The following is a 14,780-nucleotide window of genomic DNA, read 5'->3' as shown; positions in this document are numbered from 1 at the left end:
ATTCCATCACTGGAGTAATGGACATAGGCATGTCGGAGACAATAAGATTGGCACGGGATAAGGCAGGGTTTAGGGCTGTTGTAAATAGGGTAGCTATGAGTCACAAGCGACTCAACAGCACACAACAACAACAAGAAGGGAGAAATGGAACACATAAATATTACTAGGCATTGGTGAAATTAGACTGGCATGAGACATTTTGAGTCAGAAAATAATATTATCTACTACACTAAAAATGAAAAGGTGAGGAAATATGGGATTGCTTTCATAGTTAAAATGCTCATTTCTAGATCCATCCTGCAAGACAATGTTGTGAGTGACAGATGATATCCATAAACATACAAGGATATAGGGTGATTATCACTATCATTCAGATATATGCACCAACAACTAGAGCCAAAGAGGAGGAAATAGATGATTTCTACCAACTTTTATAGGAAATTGATCAAATGTTCAACCAAGATGCAGTAATAATAACAGGTGACTGGAATGCAAATGTTGGACATAGGAAAGAAGAATCAGTAGCAGGAAAACATGAATTTGGTGACAGAAATGAAGCTGGAGATAGACAGAGTTTTGTACAATCAATGATTTATTCACTGAAAATACCTTTTATAAAAAACATAAATATCAACTACACACATGGACTTCAACTAATGGTACACATAGGAATTAGACTGACTACATCTTTGTGAAAAAAAATTACTGGGGAGGCTCAACATCAGCTATGCTGTGAAAACTAGGCCAGGTCTTAACTGTGGAGCAGACCATTAACTACTCATATGTAAGTTCAAACTAAAAGCTAAAGAAAATGAAATAAAAATTATAAGAACAAAAATGTGACCTTCAGGAGTCTAGGCCACCTGAAAAATCATCTAAGAAACAGGTTTGAGGCCTTGAACATTAATGAATGAAAAACAGGTGAGCTTTAGGAAGATATAAAGAGTATCATTCATGAAGAATACAAAAGGTCATTATAAAGTGAGAGGAGGAAGAAAGGACCAAGATGGATGTCAGTAGACTCTGATTATTGCATTAGAGTACTGAGAAGCAAAAGCAAAGGGAAGGAGTCAGGGAGTTAAGGAGCTAAATAGAACATTTCAAAGTACAGTTCAGGAGACAAAGCAAGTATTATAATGAAATGTGCAAAGAGCTGGAGTCAGAAAATCCAAACGGCCAACTTGCTTGGCATTCCTTAAGCTGAAGGAACTGAAAAAATTGAAGGCTTGAATTGCAGTACTTAAGGATTCTATGGGTAGAATATGGAATGATCCAGGAAGCATTAAAATGGAAGCAGTATACAGAGACACTATACCAAAAGAATTGGCTGACACAGAAGAGATTGAGGTTGTTAACTTCAGCTTGTTCAGATCCACAATCAACACTCTTGACACCAGTAGTCCAGAAATCAAAAGATAAATTGCATTGCAGAAATTTGCTGTCAGGGACCTCTCTGAAGTACCATAGAACAAAGATGCCAGCCTCGATACTAAGGTGCTCCAGATCTGGGCCATGGTCATCACAATTACTTGCTATGCATCAGAGAGCTGAACAATGACTACGGATGACAAAGAAGAATAGATGCCTTTGATGCCAGAGTATTAAACATACCATGGACTGGCAAGAGACCAAATAGGTCTATCCTAGAGAGAGTGAAACCAGATTGCTTCTTGGAGGCAAGAATTTTGAAGCTCTGTCTCACCTATTTGGGGCACTGACCAGGAGGAACCAATCTCTGGAGAAGGACATCATGACTGGAAGGGTGGAGAGACAGCTTAAAAGAGGAAGACCTAGGATGAGAGGGACTGACACAGTAACTGGGGCTATGGGGGTAGGTGGGTTGGAGAACTGGCTTGCGACAGAGCAGATTTCAGAACTGTTGTACATAGGGTCACTTATGAGTCACGGATGACTCCATATCACATACAACAACAATAATATTTTACACCTAAAATCAACAAAATGTGCCATTAGTGGACGCAGATGCCTCTTAAAGTAGCCAACAGATGTGTTAAACAATCTAAAATAAGGATGGCTTGAGAGCTTGCAGAGGAGGCAACTGGATACATGCATATCATTTCCATTATTCTGATAAGCAACATCAAACCAAATGCTGTTGTTTTTATCAAGCAACCCTATTAACAGAATAGAATTGTCCTACAGTGGCTAAGAGGGAGTTCTGGTGGCCTACTGGTGTGGCGCTGCAATCCTGAAGGCATGTGATTCAAATCTACCAGCTGCTCTGTGGAAGAAAGATTGGCAATCTCCTCTGTTGTGATTAAATGCCTCCGAAAACCCACAAGAGGGTCAGCTATGGATCGGTCCTGACACAATGGTACATAACAATAGCAACAACACTGGCTAAGGAGTTGCACTGCCAACCCAAAGGTTCAAACCTACCAGCTGCTCTGAGGGAGAAAGATGGACAATCTCCTATGCAATTTACAGACTATAACAACCTATTGGGGTTCAGGTATAAATTGGTTCCAACTTGCTGGCAATAAGTTTAGTTTTAAGAGTTTTCTTAGCTGTAACTAATAAAACTAATTGCCAGGTGTTTTTTACAGAGTTATTTTTGGTTGAGTGCTTAACCACTGTGCCACTGGCCCTTGCAAAATGCATTAGTTTGAGGTTTATTCACTAGAAAGACCTCTAGTTTGGGAGAGATCCACCACATGTGAAGGTAAAAACAAGCTACTTTGAACAAGTGAATCAGGAGAATATTTACTGAGCTGTGAGAGATCTCTAGATTTTTCCTTTCTTAATAATGGTGGCAAAAGTTACTTACCTGCAGAAGATTAAAAGATTCTTTTCTAGGAAATCTAATGAGATCAAAGATAGTCTTTAATAGGACTTAATGTCTTCAAAGAACCGGCATGCCAGATTAAACTACGTTATCTTCAAAGAACCGGCATGCCAGATTAAACTACGTTAAGATCTCAATAGACAAGCCCCAAGTGCCAATGCAAAGCTTCTATTATTACCAAGGATCACAGATAAAGGCTAAACGCAATAAAAGCCCCAAAAAACCCAAACCAAACAAAACCCCAAACTGGAAAAAAAAAAGCAGCTTTAAGGTACAAGAGTGTTCTGTCCTGTCAGTTCCCTTCACTCAAATTCTGTTAATTACATGTCAATCAGATAGCATCTTCCTCCTTCCCCTCCAGAGGTAACTGGTAACTAGCTTTTAAAGATAATCATTCTTTTGATATTCTTAAGTTGTTGTTTCTATTGTTTGCCCCCTCACTTTATTTTTATCTTTTATCGGTTTGTACACAAAATGCATATATTTTATATCATTCACGTACATTGTGTACCACACATTCATTCTTACATTCATGTTGTGTTTCAATCACTCCTGTACACTGAATCACTCCTGTGTTTTATAAATTAATTGATCACCATTAACCTATGCCTTACTATTTATTTACCCAGTCTTTTCAGGTCCCCACTGGATCTTTCCCAATTCCTGTCCCTTCCTCTCCACCCAATACTTTGTTATTCTAGTGATTTCTTCTTCTCCCTTCCCTCAGCCTTCCTCCTCTGCCCCTTTTGGACTTTTATCCACATCTTACCAGTTAACCTTCTAATTCTACAATAACGGTTTTAGGTAGCATTTGTCCTTATAAGGCTAAGTCAGTTCACTCAATAATCCTCTCTAAAGTCTCCCATATTATAGCATATTTAACAAAACACAAGTTCTCAATCCATTAGACTGTTGATGGACATTTGGATGTGGAGAGACTGTAAACTCTCCAACCACTCCTGAAGGCAGTTCGGCATTTCCTCAAAACACGGAACACAGAAATCTCCTATGATCCACCTATTGCAATGCTGGGAATATACTCCATGGAAAACAGAACTGAGATACAAACAGAGATGTATACATCCACGTTTATAGCAGCATTATTCATAATACCAAGAAAATGGAAACAGCCCAAATAACCAACTTGTGCTATTCTTAATATATTTTTTTATATGTATGCTGTTGTTTTTGTCATCAAGTCAATTAAAGATCACAGAAAACCTACAGGACAGAGAACTGCTCCCCAGGGTTTTCTAGGCTGTAACCTTATGGAAGCATTAGCAGGCTGGTGAAGTCCAAATATTGATCTTCTAGTCAGTAGATGAGCATTTCACAACTTCACTTCCAGGGTTTTATATTTCTTTAAAAGAACTTGTTGCCACTGGAGCACGCCTGACTGGAGGCAATGCTGTAAGTTGTAGCCTAGCACTAAAACTAGTTTAATTTGGTGGTAAAACTGTTTTTGTCATCCAATAACTTTGAACAATATTTTATGTAGCAACTTACACTAGTGTTCATTACAGCACTATTTACAATGTTAAAACATGCAAACAACCCTTAAATGTCACCAATAGGCTGGAAAATTAATAAAGTGAAATTTATCCTGACACATAATAAGATATGGATGAACCAGGAAAACATCAGTGATAAGTAATACACAAAAGAACTACTATATGATCTCATGTGTATGAACGAAGCAAACAGAATAAAACCAGATCTTTTTAGTGGCTTTGGAAAGAGAGGGAAAAGGAGAGTTACTGTGTAGGGAATGTTGAATTTACGTTAATTTAAAAAAAGGATAATGATAACAGTTTACAATAAGAAGAATGTAGTCAACTAACAATACATGTAACAATTATTGAATTGGGGTTGGGGAAAACCTCAAGAGAGATTTAGGCAAATGAGAATAGATAAATAAATAAAAATCAATCAATCAATCAATCAATCAATCTCTTGGCAAGTTTGGTAATGGTGGCCACAGCAATAAATACAAGGAATAATTAATTCTAGAGAAAACAAAAAAGTTGTAAATAGGGGAAAAAGCAATCTTAATTTTAATATATCAAACAGCTCTGAATATTTTAAAAGTAAAAAATATAAATGTCAAAATTATAAAAATAAATCAGAAGGGGTCAAAGAGCAGGGAGGGGAGTGGGAGGTGGATGAAAAACCTCAACTGATAAAAATTTAACATTAAAAATCAGAAAGTACAGCAGATAAGCATATTATTTAGCTGTATACAGGTAAACTATGAAATAATCAGTAGTATTGTTGAAAGTGGCTGCCTCTACAGAAAAAAATGGGGTTAGAAGATTGGTGCAATTACTATGTTCATAACAATCCTCATACATGTAAAATTCTGACGAAAATGAGAATTCTATACTGAGACAAATTTATCCTTCATAAGAGAGAAATTGTTCTACATTTATAATCTCTTGAGTTCATGGCCCCAATTTATCAACTTGGAGATAAAATGTGAAATCACTCATTTGGTGAAGGTTTTGTTATATGTATTGAAAAATAGCAAAAATAAAATTTGAAATAAATTAACTTAAGGCACTGATTATGCATCACTTTAACTCATTTCCAGTTAGTCAGTGATGAGAAGCATGCAAACAGCATAAAAATATTTAATGCCTTAGTAAAATTACAACAAGGCATATAAAAACTTCGTTAATAGTGAGACAAGTACATCTTGTTTCCTTGTACTTTATTCTTCTGCTTGTAGATACTATGTTTTTAAATTAAAAGTTTGTAACAAAACTGTGTTGAGCAAATCTATTCATGCCATTTTTACAACAGCACACACTTATTGTGTCTGTGTCACATCTGGACAAGTCTCAGAATTTCAAACTTTTTAATAATGCTATTGAACATTTGAAAGAATATAGTACAGTATTATTATTACTTTTATATGCACTGGGAAGCCAAAAAAATTCATGTGAGTTGCTTTATTGAAATACTCTCTACTATGATCTAGAACTGAACTTGAAGTAACTCCAAAGGAAGCCTATCTAGCAGTTACATAATTTCAATCCTCAAGAAGGAAAACATGTTCAAGTTACTGTCATTAACTATTTCAAAGCCTTCAAATTTGAATCTTCTGAAATTTTCCTAATACTATTCTAACATTATCTTTCTCTCTGTAAAATTTTGTTAATGACCCTCAACCTTGATTTTGAGTACTTAAACTGGTAAAGGTCAACGAAAGCCAAACACAACATTCTATGCTTTTACAGAACACTTTTAATGAACTATCAGCATCCAAAAATGTTGCTGAAAATTAAGTAAGCTGGCTGCTAGCTAGAGGGAAAAAAAGCTTGCTTACCTGAAGTTTTTCACATGGTCTTCTACACCAGAAAGTCGAATAGAATGTTGCAATGCACTCAGGTAAGTCAGAGCTTGTGTAGAAGATCCCCAGTTCACATCTGTGCGAAAAGAGTGCCCAAGTAGTATAGCAACAACACTGACCACCATCAGTAAGAAATGATATGCAGAGTTATATAACGCTTTCAGAGTTAAACATGTTCATTTTTGCATTAAATAACTATACTTGGTGTATACACACACACACATACTGTGTGTATATATATACACATATATAATAAAATACATTAACAACTACGTATAACAATTAATATTATGTATAAATAAATAACTATACTTGGTATATATTATACTATGATTACATTTAAGACTAAATGTAATTTAGAAAAGATTAAGATAAGACTGCAGACATGCTGTGCATGCAACTCCTGAAGAGATCTTTACTGTTTACAAATACACCCAAATGTCTAAATGGAAAGAGAGATAATACAATTTGTAAATCTAACGGTTTATACTATTCATAGTAATTAATAGAGTGGGCTACTTGAATGCCTATTTATTATTAAACAATTTAGAAGCAAAGTATTTGAGACATTTGTGACTCAGTGATTTAATATGCATTATCAGAGAAATAAACAGTAACTTCATTGTGAATTCCACTCCGAGAACTACTTCTGTAGTACAAAACACCATCACACCTATCTAGATTACAAATTATCTCCTCAAGGTTTGAAACTACTTTTTTGCAGATACTTAACTGATTCCTAACCTATCCTACTAGACCAAATCTTTTCAGGCCTTTCATACTGCATCTTTCTTTGTATAAGACCATACAATAAATAGTGATGACATTGAATACTGGCTCAATCCCAATATATTTAAATATCATCTTCCTATCTAGAAATACTCAGCATTTATTAATATAGCACATATAAACAGTCTTTACTAGTCTGTAGTTAAAAACACGCTGCTCCCTAGGCCTATTAAAGTAGGAATATGTATGTATATATGATTACTAGGCAAAAATCTTTAGTATTACAAATCTGAATGTTTTCTAAAAAATTTTACAATATATTCAGTACAGAATGCTCGTTATATAAATTTATTTTTCTCTATAAAATTTAATGTGTGCATAAAAATGAAAATACATAGGTTCAAATGTCTCAAAGTAATTCTTTCATTGAAGCAGCATACATACATTTGGAAGTATTTTAGTTGTTGTAGGTAAAAACTGAAGCATTATTTAAGAAAGTTGGAAATTTTATAGCTTAAAGTACTAAACAGAAAAAAGCTACAAACCTGGTTTTTTGTAGGTAACGTAAATATATAGTCCAAGAACTATAACATACGTAAGCAATGCTGCCCACCAGTTAATAACAAACATCACGATGCAGCAGAGAATTGCTCCAATCAGTGATATCCACATGTTGTAGTATTTGAATGCAGGGCGCCATCCTAACAAGAACAAAAAAACCTCTCATTAAATAAAAATCACTCAAGTGACTCATCTGTTTACATATTGGCATAGGCACAAAATAGTAACTTTTCAATGTGGCTACGAGGGAGCTCTGTTGAGACTAGAGGGTAAACCATTGTGTTGCCAACCTAAAGGTGGTTGTTGAATGCCTTCGAGTCAAACACGACTCATAGTGACCCTATGAACAAAAGGCCTGAAGCCTTTCCATAACTATCAACATTTGTCAAAGTTAACAAGAGTTTCCGGAGGCATGTTGTTTAGGAAGTGGATGCCACAGTTCAAACTGACCACACACTGTGTGAGAGAAAAGAGGGGAAGTGTCCTCCCATGTAATTCAGAGCCTCTGAATACTGGCTAGTGAGTCAGCGCTGAGTGGGTTCTGATGTGACATTAATTTTAATGAATGTTTACAGAGATTTTGGATTTCCATACATGCATTGTTGCATTTTTCTCCCTGCTCACCTTTCCCCCCAGTCTGCTCTTCTCTTTGAAAAGTTGTTGTTGTTATGTGCTATCGAGTCACTTGGGTCTCATAGCGATCCTATGTACAAGAACCCTAAACGTTGTTCTATCCTATGCCAGCCTCGCTGTCTGAAACACACTCATTCCCACCACTCCACTCACACAATCAATCCATCTCATCAAGGGTCTTCCTCTCCTGTGCTGTCCCTCCACTCTCCCAAACACAATGTTCCTCTCCAAGGACCAGTCCTTCCTTGCAACATGCCCAAGGTATGTCAGACAAAGCTTCAGAATCCTTGACTTGAAGGAGCATTCTGGCTTCACCCTCTCAGAAAAAACCTGTTTGTTCTCCCAGCAGTCCATGGTATCTTCAGTACTCTTCTCCAGCACCACAGCTCAAAGGCATCAATTCTCTTTCTTCCCTATTCACTGTCCAACTCTCCGATGCATAGCACATAACTGCAAAGACTACAGCCTGGATGAGGCGCACCTTAGTTTCCAGCCTGATGTCATTGCTCCTCAGTACTCTTGAGAGGTTCCTCACAGCTGACTTTCCCAATGCAATTCATCTCCTGATTTCCTGGCTGCTGTTACCAACAGTGGTGACCATGGAGCCATGCAAACTAAAACTGTTAACTATCTCAATCTCTTCACCATCCATAATGATGCTACCAATTGGCCCAGTGATGAGAATCTTTGTTTTCTTGATGTTGAGCTTCAATCCATATTGAAGACTGCAGTCCTTGACCTTCTGCAGCAAGCGCTTCAGGTCCTCCTCAGTTTCAGCAAGCAGGGTTGTGTCATGTGCATAATGCAGGTTGTTGATGATTCTTCCACCAATCCTGATGCCACATTCCTCCTCGTACAGAACAGCGTCTCAGATGATCTGTTCTGCATACAGATTGAAAAGGTATGGAGACAAAATACATCCCTGACGGACCCCTTTCTTGATTTTGAACCATCCAGTGTCTCCCTGCTCTGTTCTGACGACTGCCTCTTGGTACAAGTATAGGTTTCACATTAGCACAATCAAATGTTCTGGTATTCCCATTCTTCTCAGAGTCAGCCACAGCTTGTTGCGATCCACACAGTCAAAAGCCTTTGCATAGTCAATGAAGCAGAGATAGACATTCTTCTGGTATTCTTTGCTTTCGGCCAAGATCCACCTAACATTAGCTATAATATTCCTAGTACCACGATCTCTTCTAAAACCAGCCTGCACATCTGGCAGTTCTCTGTTGACATACTGTTCCAAGAAAAATTATTTCATTGGTATAGAATCCCCTCCCCTCTGCCCCAAGTACACTCCACTATGCAACCTTCACTCTGGACTCTTATCATAACCATAATACCCAATCATATATCGCTTTTAAACAATTCTCTCCCTCATATGTAATGCAGTATAATTTATCCTTAAAGAACATGTTTTTAAACTTTCCTAATTGGGATGGGAGTGTCAGAGACAGTGCGATTGGCACAGGACAGAGCGGAGTTTAGGGCTGTTGTACATACGGTCGCTATGAGTCGCAGGCGACTCGACGGCACATAACAACAACAAGAGAAAATTAATATTCATGTGTTTTAAATCAAAATTTAAGTCTTTCAAAAAGGAATTCCCAAATATAGTTCCAGAGACAAAAACACTTTAAAAACCATTACAGTATAGTCATTTTAAAAATAACGACTAAAGTTGAAAAGTGTTTCCAAAGTCATCCTATATTTTGTGCTCTCGCTTTACTGAGCTTTCATTAGACATTTTTTGTTCTTCTTTCCTGATCATCTCTTGTCGGCTTATTTTTTTTTAAAGCTATCTTGATAAAAACTCCATTTATTAAAATTCCACAGAACTCACTGTGTAAAAAAAAACTTCTGCAAAGAACAAATCAAACCAAAGCAAACCCGTTCTATCAATATGACTCCAACTCAATGAAACCCTAAAGTTTATGGGAACAGCCTGTCAAATCTCTTTAGAGAGAGCATCAATGAGTCTGACTGGCCTTTCATTCTGCAGGTAAGTTCTTAATCACTGCAAGATATATGCTTCCACGAGAAAGGCCATCAACAAAATCAGGAATAAATTCCACCCATTCTTAATTCTTTTAAGCCAAATCTATACATAGTTAGATGGTTCACATGTGTCAAATATATAAATATATATTTACATATAAAATTGTCAAATACTGACCAGCAGATATGTACTATTTCACACATTAAAATTATTGAAGAAACACTACCAGATACACTTAAAAATCTTTAATAATATAAGGTTTTTATATGCTTTGTAAGTAGCTCCAATTTACTATTACAAACCATTTCATGTACCCTGAATTTTTAATATAACAGGTTTTAACTGTAACTAAAAATTTTATATAAGACAATGTCATAACCTAGGGGCTGCTTGCTTATCACAGTAAGGTTCTTGGTATTTAATTACTAGGAAATCAGCTAAATAAACAGGGGAGAGGAGGATAAAACAAAACAAGTATCAACCAGAAAAATGGAAAGGGTTCTACTACCTTCAGTATTATGAACACAAAAAATAGATTATTAGTAAATTTCCTGACAAAGGGATCTCTGAAGGTTTAATTTAAACTAAAAAAATTAAGAATCTAATCACATATTTTTTCTGATATTAAAAAAACCCCACAATTATGAAATGTTTTGAAAATGTATAATCACCTGGAGATTTTGCAAGAGATGCATGGAATACTGAAAAATTGATCAATGCATATGATGCCAGGAAGAAGTTAGAGATAATTGGAGCAATAACATTCAGTTCAGCTGCAAAAGAAACATAAGGGCAATTTAATGACAAACATTTTTAACCCTTTTCGTAATTAAGTAATCCAAATCTTCAGATCACAGCATAATGAACACCTCTACACCTACTATACATATTTAATATTTACATTTTATCATATATATATATTGTTCTTATACTTTATTTTCCAGAAATTCATCCATTAATGTAATTGAAACCTCCTTTAAACATCACTGTTCTGAAATGGATGTATTCTTCCCAATTACAACACACGGACCTACTATACACATATATATATAAAGATTCTGTAGAAAGCTTTGGGTAAGTGAATTAACAGTTCTATTTTGAGACTCATCGATATTAACACAAAACTAATTCAACTCTTAATTGGAAAATACTAGTCCTCAGTTTCATTTTTTTTTTTTTTGATAGGTATTTAAGTTCTTTCTACATTTTTCATTATTAAAACTGTTGTTGTTGGTAAGTGCTGTCGAGTTGCAGGCAACTCATAGTAACCCTATGGATGAAAGTCCTGGACACCTGTATAATTTCCGTCCTTTCACCAGGTTCATAGTGTTTTCAGAGGCAAGCTATCATGGAAGTAGATGCCACTCCTGCTTTCAAGCTTGTTTTAATTGGGGAACTCCACCAAACCCTGTCCACCATGGGTAACCATTCTCGCATTTGACTAATCAGTGTCACAGTGTTCAGCTTCACAGCAACCACGAGTTACCTCTGCACAGTTATTAAATTATTACATACAGTTATTAATTATTAATATTAAAGATACTATAAATGCATTTGTAGATGTTCTTTGGGGATATATGACATTTTCAATGCTATAACTAAAAATAGAATAGCTGGATGATGGGTCATTACTGTATAATGTCAAATTGCTAATCAAAAGTAGATGCACCAACTACATACATTTTATGTAATAATGGTAGGTATGGAGTTAATGCATTATTGTAGGGTCTGTCAAGTTTTCTATGATTCACAGTAACTCTATAAAGAAAAGATTCAACCCTTGCCTTATCTTTCGCCATCATCACTATCTCCATCACACTCAAGCCAATTGTTGCAGTTACTGTGTCAATCCACCATGCTGAGGGTCATGTAATTCCATAAAAGCTGGTGTATATTAGCCCATAAAACATAGTAGTAATATTGGACTTTGAATATACTTTTAATAAGACTATAACCTTAAGCATGGATTACTTATCAACATCAAGAAAACAAAAATCTTCACCAATGAACCAAAAGTTATCAATCTACTTGGATCCACAATCAACCAACACCCATGGAATCCACAATCAAGAAATTAAATGGCATATTATACTAGGCAAATCTGCTGTCAACGACCCCTTTAAAGTGTTACAAAAACATAAAATACTAATATTCAAGTTCAAATTGAAACTAAAGAAAACAAAACAAATACACAAGAACAAAACATTAATCTTGAGTTTTTCCCACCTGAATTTAAAAATCATATGAGGAACTAATGGTCACAGACCAGGAGAGCTGTAGGAAGATATCAAGAATATCATCCATAAAGAATGTAAAAGACAGAGGTGGAAGACAAGACTCATTTGGACATTAGAAGAGACTCTGAGTACTACACTAGAATGTCAAGAAGCCAAAGCAATGGGTAGAAATCAGGAAGTTAAGGAGCTGAAGAGAAGATCTCAAAAGGCAGCTGGGAAAGACAAAGCAGTTTTATAATGAAATATGTAAACAACTGAAGTAAAAAAATCAAGGACAAACTCATCCAGCATTATTTAAGCTGAAGACATGTTAACAAATTCAGTCCTCAATGGGCAGAATATTGAACAATCCAGGAACATCAAAAGAAGATGGAAAGATACAGAATCACTATACCAAAAAGAATTGAAGAATGTCATAAAACAACACATGATTGAGAGGCAACGGTGATGAAGGGGAAAGTTCAAACTGCTCTAAAGGAACTAGGAAAAAAGGAGGCCCCAGGAATTGGTAGAATTCCAACTGACATATTTCAACACACAGATGCTGCCCTGGATATGCTCACCAGGCTGTGGCAAGAAATCTGGAGAACAGCTACCTGGTCAACTGACTGTAAGAGATCTATATTTATACCCAGTCAAAAAAAAAAAAAAAAAACCCAAACAGGTGATCCAACAGAGTGTGGAAATTATTAAACAATATCACAGACAAGCAAAATACTACTGAAGATTATCCAAAAATGACTGCAACAGTACATCAACAAAGAACTACCAGAAATGCAGGCTGTGTTTAGAAGAGGCCACTGCACTAGGGACATTATAGCCTAGGTCAGATGGATCTTGGCTGAAAACACAGATTACCAGTGGAATGTCTATCAGTGTTTGTCTATGAAAATGTATTTTACTGTGTGTATCACAATAAATTGTGGCTAACCTTGAGAAGAATGGGAATCCCAGAACACCTGATTGTGCTCATGTGGAACCTACACTTTGGACCAAGAGGTACTCATCACAACAGAGAAAGGACACACTGCATGGTTCAAAATCAGAAAAGAAATGTGTCAGGGATAAATTCTTTCTGGAATGGAGGACAACTCAACCACCTGTGTCATGCAGATGACAGACACTATACTGCTTGCCTAAACTGGGAGGGACCTGAAGCATTTGAAGCAAAAGTCAAGGATTGTAATCTCCAATATGGATTGAAGCTCAACATCCAGAAAATAAAGATTCTCATCAGTGGGCCAATTGGCACCATCATAATAGATGGAGATGAGACTGAGACTGTTAACAATTTCTGCTTCCTCAGCCCCATAATCAACACTCTTGGCACCAGCAATCAGGAAATCAAAAGACTGACTACACTGAGAAAATCATCTGTTGGGGACCTCTTCAGAGAGGTGAAGAGCAACAATGTCAGTCTGAAACGAAGGTGTGTGTAATCTAGGCCATGGTCTTGGCAATAACTTCCTATGTATCAGAGAGCTGAACAATGACTAAGGATGACAGAAGAATCGATGCATTTGAGTTGTGGTGCTGCAGAAGAGTACTGAACATAGCATGGACTGACAAGAAAACAAACAGGTGTGTATCTTGGAAAGGACAAAACCAAGTTGCTCCTTGGAGACAAGGATTTTGAAGCTCCTTCATCCCACATACTCTGGGCATGTTCCTAGGAGGGAGGAGTCCTTAGAGAAGGATATCATGCTTGGAAGTGTGGAGGGACAGCATAGGAGAGGAACACCTTGTATGTGATGGATTGACACAGTAACTTGGGTAAATAGGGTAGGTGTGTTGGAGAGAGTGATCTTGGCTCAGGACAGGGCAGGGTACAGAGCTGTTGTGCATAGGTTACTATGAGTTGTAGGTGACTTGACAGCAAATAACAACAATAACAACAGCAACTTCTCTGAGAGCTTAGATGAAACTCTTCCAAAGTCCAATGCCTTTTTTAATCAGTAAAAAGCTTTTAAGCTTGAGTTAACCACCACCGAGAACACTGGAAACCTCTTTATGCTTTTTAGAAATTTCGATTAGGGTCAAAATTTTAAGAGTTTGTTCTAGCTCTAATAAGGACTTACTAAAGAAATTAATAATATTCTAAATAATTTTGTACTTGTAGATTATAATTCAATGTTTACAACTAATACCAAAAACATACTGAAACCTTCATTTTTACTTCATATATATGACTAACCAATTAGGATAAATCCAAGCGCAATTAAAAATGTTAAGATGTATCCACGAAGAGGTTCATTATTCTTTCCATAACCTTTAGCAAACATCTGGAAAGCTGGATAGATATTGTCCTTACATAGAGCCTAAGGAAGAGAGGTAAAGATTAAGAAAGGTATATCAAAATTTGACATATAAATTTGTTTAGTAACATCAATCAAAATGGAATCCAAGTTTCTAATTACTGGTCTTCTTTCTCTGTTTCACATTACTTCAGGTAAAAAAGTTGCT

General features: G+C 36.3%; 1 protein-coding gene across 2 annotated transcripts in view; it reads right to left on the bottom strand.

Annotated features, from left to right (window-relative positions):
* Window positions 1-14,780, bottom strand: part of SLC12A2 (solute carrier family 12 (sodium/potassium/chloride transporter), member 2) — a 101,858-nt gene that overhangs the window by 31,087 nt on the left and 55,991 nt on the right. For both annotated transcript variants that reach the window (XM_006886011.1, XM_006886012.1), the window contains exons 12-15: window positions 14,512-14,635; window positions 10,752-10,853; window positions 7,433-7,588; window positions 6,135-6,234 (exon numbers count right to left, since the gene is read on the bottom strand). In XM_006886011.1, coding sequence (XP_006886073.1) covers window positions 6,135-6,234; window positions 7,433-7,588; window positions 10,752-10,853; window positions 14,512-14,635 — 482 coding nt within the window. The remainder of the gene's footprint in view (window positions 1-6,134; window positions 6,235-7,432; window positions 7,589-10,751; window positions 10,854-14,511; window positions 14,636-14,780) is intronic.

Source organism: Elephantulus edwardii, unplaced genomic scaffold (assembly GCF_000299155.1).
Source record: "Elephantulus edwardii isolate Elephantulus edwardi_28Jun2011 unplaced genomic scaffold, EleEdw1.0 scaffold00046, whole genome shotgun sequence".
Classification (NCBI taxonomy): domain Eukaryota; kingdom Metazoa; phylum Chordata; class Mammalia; order Macroscelidea; family Macroscelididae; genus Elephantulus; species Elephantulus edwardii.
The sequence above is the reverse complement of the archived record's forward strand: the minus strand, read 5'-3'. Positions and strand labels throughout refer to the sequence as shown.